Raw genomic sequence first — 8,436 nt, 5'->3', positions numbered from 1 at the left:
TTTCCCTTCCCCTTCCTCTAATCCCTTCCCAAAATACTAAATGCCTGTTTGAAATGACTGTTGTCATGTTAACAACACAAAATTAAGCTGATGACAAATTACGGAGAAAAAAACAAAATAAAAACATTTACTATTGTATTTTAAAAGATGATGTAAAGCACTAGAGGGGAAAAAAAAATCTCAAATGCTAACAATGTTTACGTAATGTCTAAATTTTCTCCAAATTTCCAATATGTCCATAAAATACGTAATTTTAAAGGAAAAATAATTTTAAGAACAAATCTGTGAAAATGAAAGTCCACAGCTTCCAATGACCATCTGACCATTCTTAGTCTGATTTGGGGCAGATGCAGCCGTTTGAAAGGCCAGGTCTTTTGTTGGGGAAGGGAGATGGGCGGGGCAGGAAGAACGGTCCTCTGGTTATTTCTCTGTAGCGTCTCAGTCTTGTCGTACAATCCAAGTCAAATGAATGCATTAAGCGCCTCTTCCTATCTGCTTGTCCCCAAAACGGAAAGAGGCGTAGCGGAGCGAAAAGGACCACCCCGGGCGCGGCTGCACGGATGCCGCTGGGACCGATCTGCAGAGGGCGCCCGGGTTGCTGCGAGCGGCTCAGCTGGCCCAAGCTTCTCCCCAAGCCCCGCCCAAACCTCTCTAGCCCCGCCCACCCGAATCCCCACCCCCCCCCCCCCGCTCACGCCCCGCCCCCGCCTGGCCTGGTTTTGCTCCGCCCGCCACAGTCACGTGGTGAGGAGCCGAGACCAGCCCGTAGCTGATGCAGCCGCGAAGTATTCGTCATGGAGCTGGCGCCGCGAAGCTGTCCCGTGCCGCTGCTGCTGCTGCTTTTGGGCCTGAGCTCGGGTAGGTTCGGGCAAAAGATGCTTCAGCGGCCGGTGCCTCCTTCTCTCCTCCAGGGATGAGAATAAGTGGGTTTGTGCTTTTTAAACCATATTCCTTTCCCCCTGTTTATACCTTGTGGAATTATTTTGCTTTTGAAACTCACTCAATTTTTAAATTCAGAGTTCTTTTTCTACTTTTTTCTGACTCTGGGTATTCTGATGCTTCCTTTCTTCCCTGCGCGTAGTTAGAAGCAGTTTTGCAAGATGTAAGGTTTGGAAACGCTGATGATCAATGAGGTTTCTACTATCTAAGGGCCACCTCCCTCTTCCTGCCGTGATTGGCTGCAAAATGAGATTGTAAAGTAGTTGTTGTTGTTGTTTTAAGCTGAAACGCTCTGTCCAGAAGACTGAAAAATAATACCACGAATGGGACACTTTACTGAGAGTTAAGATTTTCTCCTTGTACCTAATCAGAAAAGGCAAGATAATATCCCTCATTGCAGTCCTTTTTGACAAAAACCTATTCGTGTTTAATATGATGACTTGCAAGTTGGTTTTCAGTCTTTTCTTCAAGCAAAATGACTCCTGATCTGAATCAAGAACTGAGAATTCGAACTGGCTACAGACTTGTCTTGTGATCTGAGGCCAGTTGCTTAACTTGTTTTCCCTTCTGTAAAATGGGGATCATATGACCCTTCTGCTTGTGCCTGGGAACTGTGCAATAGGTTGCCCACCAGATTTTAACAGTGGTCACTGGCAGGGAGGCTTCCCTGGTGGCTCAGCAGTTAAGGGTCTGCCTGCAATGCAGGATATGCGGGTTCCATCCCTGGGTTGATAAAATCCCCTGGAAAAGGAAATGGCAACCCACTCCAGTATTCTTGCCTGGCAAATTCCATGCACAGAGAAGCCTGGGGGGCTACAGTCCATGGGGTCCCAAAAGAGTTGGACCCAACTTAGGGTCTAAACAGCAACAACAGACACTATCAGGAAAGGGAGTACCAGAGTTTAAGTTAAAACAAACCAAGCCTTATCTGCCATTTTCAAGGAGACTATAATTTTGTGTTACTTGGTATGTATGATCTTATAGCCATACCTATAATAAACATTCTTGCCTTTCTGTTTTGCTCATCAGACCACTTTCTGGTTGCCTTAATCTCCATCCTTATTAAGTTTCAAAACAACATTGTCTCCTCTCCTAGTCTCTTATTTTGGGGGCCAGTTTTTGTCCTTTTACTTGCCACAGAGGCATGAAATTCAAAAAAGAGGAAGTAGAGGCAGAAAACTCTGGTAACCAAGGATCATGCTTTTGTCACTGTTTAACATTAGCGTTTTTTACCCACAGAGTGGTATTTGAGAAAAGAAAAGGTATCACAGCTTGGAAGTTGTTACTTTAGCAAAGGTGACATAGTTAATGTATTTAACCTACTCTTTTCTGATACATATTTTGCAGATGCTAAAAAAGTTAACTTTGGTTAACTCTAAATTGGAGGAAAGTTGTGGGATTAAAGAATATATGTATGGCTTCTATAAATTTTCTGCCAAGTTGCCTTCTCAGAAAATTATGTGCCAGTATGCACTTTTGCCCACAGCCCTGAAGCCAATCCTGTCTTGTGCAAATAGAACCTCTGCCATCTGTCAAATAAGCAAAAAAATTTTTAGTGACCTCATTATTGCTTTAATTTTCGTATCTTTGAATATTAGTGATTTTTTCACATATTTATGACATTCATATTTCTGTTTTCGTGAATTATTTTCTTGTGGCATTTACCCATTTAATCTTACTTTTGTTGTTGTTATGACTACTGTTATTTATTGAATGCCTAGTAAGTCCTAGGCATTGTCAGCTATCTTGATTCTTGCAAAGATCTTATATTTTTTAATTGATCTAATGATTAAGGAAGTACCCTTTTTCATATTTATTTCTGATCTTTATTTGTCGTTTTGCCTTTTATTTTCATTGTATAGAAATGTAACAAGTTTCTGTTCTCAACTCTTGATATTTTGCTGTATAGTCTCTGGGAGTCTGCTTAAATCGTTTCCCCATCCAGAGGTCAAAAAAACATTCAATTCTATTTTCATATTTTTTTCACATCTAAATTTTAAAAATGAAATATTTGATCCACTTGGAATTCATTTTGGTTAATAGTGTTAAGAGAGGATATACATTTCTATTTTTTTTGCTTCAAGAACGCTAACAGTTGCCCTGGCATGATATATTGAGTAACTTTGCCCCACTAACTTGTCAATGCCTCTTTAATTGTGTACTAAATGAGAAACAAAAATCAATGTGATGCATTTTGAGATTTTTTTCTTTTTTCCCCTAAGTGTAAATCTTTCTCTCTTTTAAACAGTTGTAAGCAAGTTTCATGCTTTCCTGTTAAAAATCCAAACATTACAGAGGGTGTAGAGGAAAATGTGAAAGCTTTCAGCCCCCTGGGCCTCTGTTACGTTGGGTTTGTTTTTTCATAAGTTAGAGTTTATTCAATCTAAGTTGAATTGTTTTTCTTTATCTCCACAATGTTTTGAAGTAAATACGTAAACATAAACCAAATCACCTGCAGCCTAGCCCAGCCATCACTCCTAGGCTTGGGATTTACCTGAACATGGACATTCTTCAGGAAGACGATGGTGCTTGTGTTTCAGGAGCTGTCATCAGCTGGCCCACGGAAGAGAGCAAGGAAGTCTGGGGTTACGTGACTGTCCGCAACGATGCTCACATGTTCTGGTGGCTCTATTATGCCACCAGCCCCTACAAGAACTACTCAGAACTGCCCCTGGTCATGTGGCTTCAGGTAAAAGTGGTTTTACTGCCTGACCTGAGGTTGAGGCCAGGTTTCCCCCACTTACCACCTTGCTCACCTTTAAAGGCTCACAGCTCAGCAGGGAAGAACTGATGTGGTCCAGCAGCAAGGTAGGGGTCTCCTGGACCCAGCATCCTCAGAAGGATTCAGCATCCTTCTGAAGCAGACAGAGGCAGTGTTACTGCCAAGGAAGCCAAATCAGAGAGTGAGAGGTTCTGGCCTTTTGCTGGGGTCCTTTTCGACTAAGCCCAAACCAGACATGGGCAGGAACCCTTACTAGATGTTCCTGAAGTCACGTTTGACAGTATGCTGATACAAAGTGTTCCTGGAAGGTTCCAAAGCAAAACTGAGCTATCCTGACCAGTCTTTCATCTCCCTGCCCTCCCAGTCCTTTCCTCTACCTGAATTCCGTGCCCCTAGAAAAACTGATATTTTGAAAGAACTCAGACTTTTGTATCAGTGTTGAGTGTTGGACCCTCTCCTTCTCCCTAAAGTGTATTTGCATTTTAATCTTGAGCTCTGGTGGTAGGATTGAAGACTAGAAACTGGTTGAAAGGTCTTTGAGGGGCAGGCAGAGGATCCTTCGTTCCATTCCTAAAATGTCTCTCAAAAGTTGGCCCACGCCCACGTGGAATCCATGATCTAGGGAGGGGTTGAGGAGCGCAGTCTTGCTTCACCTTCTGGAAACTACAGGCCCATCCCAGCTGGGATGCCAGGTTGCTTACCAGTATGCAGGGTGCCCTGGTCCTCATCCCCATGAGATGTAAATGTCACTTCATCCCCAAATGTTATTATTCCTAGGCAGCTTCCCAGTTCTCCCAGCTTTGCCAGTGGATACAGACATTTTTTTTTTTAATTGATTGATGATTCCTTTACAGTATTGTAAAGGTTTGATTTCTGTCATAGCCAATATGAATTAACCATCCGTGTACATGTGTCCCCTCTCTCGTGACTCTCCCTCCCACCTCCCGCCCATTCCCACCTCTCTAGGTTGTTACAGAGCCCCCGTTTGAGTTCGGTGAGTCATTCAGCAAATTCCCATTGGCCGTCTGTTTACATGTGTTAGCGTGTATGCATCCACGCTACTCTCTGCGTTCATCTCACCCTGTCCCTCTTCTCCCCAGCCTTGTCCATAAGCCTGTTCTCTCTGTCTGCAGCTCCACTGCTGCTCCACAAACAGATTCGTCAGTACATCCTTCTAGATTCCATATATATGCATTAATACATGGTATTCGTCTTTCTCTTTCTGTCCGACTTCACTCTGTATAACAGGCTCTAGGTTCATCCACCTCATGGGAACTGACTCAGGTGTGTTCCTTTTTATGGCTGAGTAGTGTCGCGAAGAGTCAGACATGACTGAGCGACTTCACTTTCACTTTTCACTTTTATGCATTGGAGAAGGAAGTGGCAACCCACTCCAGTGTTCTTGCCTGGAGAATCCCAGGGATGGGGTCGCACAGAGTCGGACACGACTGAAGTGACTTAGCAGTAGCAGTGTTGCGTTGTGTATATGTACCACAGCTGCTTTATCCATCTATCGATGGACATCCAGGTTGCTTCCAGGACTTGACTGTTACAAATAGTGCGCCGTGAACACTGGGGTACTTGTGTCGTTTTCACTTTTGGTTTCCTCAGGGAATATGCCTAGAAATGGTCTTGCTGGGTCACATGGTGGTTTTATTCTTTGTTTTTTAAGGAGTCTCTGTACTGCCTTCCATAGTGGCTGTATCAGCTTGCGTTCCCCCCAGGAGTGCAGGATGGTTCCCTTTTCTCCACACCCTCTCCAGCTCTTGTGGTTTGTGGATTTTTGATTGAGGGCCGCTCTGTCTGGTGTGAGGTGATCTCTCATTATAGTTTTGCTTTTGCATTTCTCTGATGACGAGATGCTGAGCATCTCTTCATGTGTTTATTAACCCTCTGGGATGCACACTTGATGAGATACTGAAGATGAGCAGTTTTGCAGGGAGGGGCCTTTCTCTCAGGATTATGGCAAGTATCCTCTCTGAGAGCTCGCCCGAGGGTGCGGTAGGAAAAGACCTCAGAAGAAGACTGTGTCTGTGGCCCAGGGGACTTCTGCGCCTCCCGGGGGCTGGAGGTGGAGACAGGGCTGTCAGGGCGGGCTGTGTGCTGGGCGCATCCGGGTCTGCCTTTCTGCCCCACATAGCCAAGGAGAGGCACTTCCCTTCTCTGGGCTTTGGTTTTCTAATCTGGGGGATTTCAGTGGTTTTCAAATGTTTTATTAATCAGCAGAACTGTTTCCACTTCCAAGTGAAAGCTTACAGACCAGCCAAAGCAGAAGAGAGCGGTGCTGGGCGGAGGTGGGGGAGGGAGCGCCAAGCCCACCCACTCATTTAAAAATCAAGACATCTTCTTTTTTCCAAAAATGTAATGAGTCGGGGGCTGAACTTGCCGTCCCAAAGCTGAGTGGCGGGGGCCCCCCCCTTGCAAACGAGTAGGAGCTCCTGACGCGGGGCCACACCTGACCTCTCTGCTCCCCGAGGTGCGCCTCTGGCCCCTGGAAACCATCCGGTTTGTGACCTTTGATTACTGTGAGCTGAGATGCTATTTGATGGTCTTCAACTGGCTAATGAACTGGCTCTTCATCCCCCAGAAACCTGAGGGAAGTGGAAAAGAGTAGGCGTGAGAAAGAGATAATGCAGGTTCAAAGACAATCTGTTTCAGCAGCCAGCTGGGAACATGGACACTAGCTTCTCTGGGCGGGTCTTTGAGAACTGAGGTCGTGTCCTCTGAGTGGAGTAGCTCTGAGTGATGTAGTGTGCTACTTAAAGTACACTTTCAACTCATTTAAAGTGTTGCAGTTTGTCCTGTGACACGTTTGCCAGACTCACTGCGTAGCCCTGGGCCATGAAAGTGCCCCATCGCAAAGTCCTAGGCAGAAATGATTTTGCAGTAGTACAATCTCAAGTAAAACAAAACAGGAAAATGGGATTTCTTCCACAAAGACCACACCCCTAAGATTCCAGCCTGCCTCCCTTTCACTTTGGTTCAATCCCAGCCTAGCAAGTCCACTAGGAAAAAGGGGCCCAGCTTTCACTCAAAGGACCCTTACTCTTTTGTGTGTGTGTGTGTGTAAATTGAAGTATAGTTGGTGTACAATATTATATAAGTTACAGGTATACAATACCGTAATTCACAATTTTTAAAGATTATGCTCGATTTATGGTTCTAGAAAATATTGGCTACGTTCCCTGTGTTTCACAATAAATCCTTGTAACTTATTTATTTCATATGTAGTAGTTTTGTACCTCTTAATTCCCTTCCCCTACATTGCCCCCCTCCTCTCCCCTTTCTCCACTGGTAACCACTGGTTTGTCATCTATAGCTGTGAGTCTGGTTCTTTTTGTTACATTCAGCAGTTTTCTGTATTGTTTAGATTCCCCATATAAGTGACATCATGTAGTATTTGTCTTTCTCTTTCTAACTTATTTCACTTAGCATAATACCCTCCAAGCCCATTCATGTTGCAGCAAATGGCAAATTTTTGTTCTTTTTTATGACTGAGTAGTATTCCATTGGAGAAGGAAATGGCAACCCACTCCAGTGTTCTTGCCTGGAGAATCCCAGGGATGGAGGAGCCTGGTGGGTCGCACAGAGTCGGACACGACTGAAGTGACTTAGCAGCAGCAGTATTCCATTGTATATATGGACCACATCTTCTCTATCCATTCATCTGTTGATGGACACTTACATTGCTCCCATATCTTGCCTATTATAAATAAGGCTGCTATGAACATAGGGATGCATGTGTTTTTCTGGATTAGTGTCTTTGTTGTTTTTAGATATATACCTAGGGGTGGAATTGCTGGATCATGTGGTAGCTTTAGCTTTAGTTTTCTTGAGAAACCGCCATACTCTTTTCCACAGTGGCTGAACCCATTTACATTGCCACCAACAGAACACAAGGATTCCCTCTTCTCCACATTTGTATTTTTGTTCTTTTTGATGATTGCCATTCTGGCAGGCATGAAGTGATATCTCATGGTGGTTTTGATTTGCATTTCCATGATTATTAGCAATAATTAGCTGAGCATCTTTTCATGTGCCTACTGGCCATCTGCATTTCTTCTTTGGAAAAATGTCCGTAATGTTCTTCTGCCCATTTTTAAATCAGTGTCATTTTGTTTTTGATATTGAGTTGCATGAGCTGTTTGTATATGTTGGGTATTAGCCCGTTTTTGGTCATGTCATTCACACATATTTTCTCCCGTTCAGTAGGTCTTTTCGTTCTGTCAGTGGTGAGGACCTTTGCTCTCAATTCATTGTGTGTTGCATGCATTTTCATCGTTGTCGCATAGTTTCTCATAGTTTGTGACCCTCTTGTCACGTTCCATGGTTTAGGTGATCGTGGCTTACTAACCCCTTGCCCTGCTGGGGGACATTGGAGTTGCATCCTTTTGCTGTTCTAGATTGACTTTAATGAACAGCTCCCTCTGACTTGTGAGCTTTTTACTGCTGCATTAGGAAATCTTAAGATACAGAGTACATATAACTAGAGAGATTTATAGCCTCTCAGTTTTGTAATAGTTAGCTTGGCATAGTTTCAGCACATTAGATAGTTTCACAAAGTCTTTCCCAGTCGGGGTCCTTTACATACCCCTGAGCCCAGATTCTATGTTGTCCTTTTTCTCCTTCAGATTTCCCTCTATAGATTGACCTGGTTTCTGTTTTGCTGAGCTGTTTTCTTCCATCTTTGCATATCTCCCTTTCCTATCCATCTTGCACAGGGAGACAGTATCCTTTTACTTGAGGCTTATCCTGTTGGTCCTCCCAGCTTCTGA

At 44.0% G+C, this 8,436-nt stretch overlaps 1 protein-coding gene across 2 annotated transcripts in view; it reads left to right on the top strand.

Annotated features, from left to right (window-relative positions):
• Positions 1-735: 735 nt before the first annotated feature.
• SCPEP1 (serine carboxypeptidase 1) overlaps positions 736-8,436 on the top strand; it is a 31,071-nt gene continuing 23,370 nt past the window's right edge. Inside the window, exons 1-2 of one of the 2 annotated variants that reach the window (XM_065909698.1) lie at positions 736-858; positions 3,480-3,628. In XM_065909698.1, coding sequence (XP_065765770.1) covers positions 795-858; positions 3,480-3,628 — 213 coding nt within the window. In that variant the 5' untranslated portion in view covers positions 736-794. Of the gene's footprint in view, positions 924-3,479; positions 3,629-8,436 lie in introns of both variants that reach the window. The other variant, XM_065909699.1, reaches the window with a different exon arrangement.

Source organism: Muntiacus reevesi, chromosome 18 (assembly GCF_963930625.1).
Source record: "Muntiacus reevesi chromosome 18, mMunRee1.1, whole genome shotgun sequence".
Lineage (NCBI taxonomy): Eukaryota > Metazoa > Chordata > Mammalia > Artiodactyla > Cervidae > Muntiacus > Muntiacus reevesi.
This window is presented reverse-complemented; position numbering and strand designations above follow the sequence as displayed.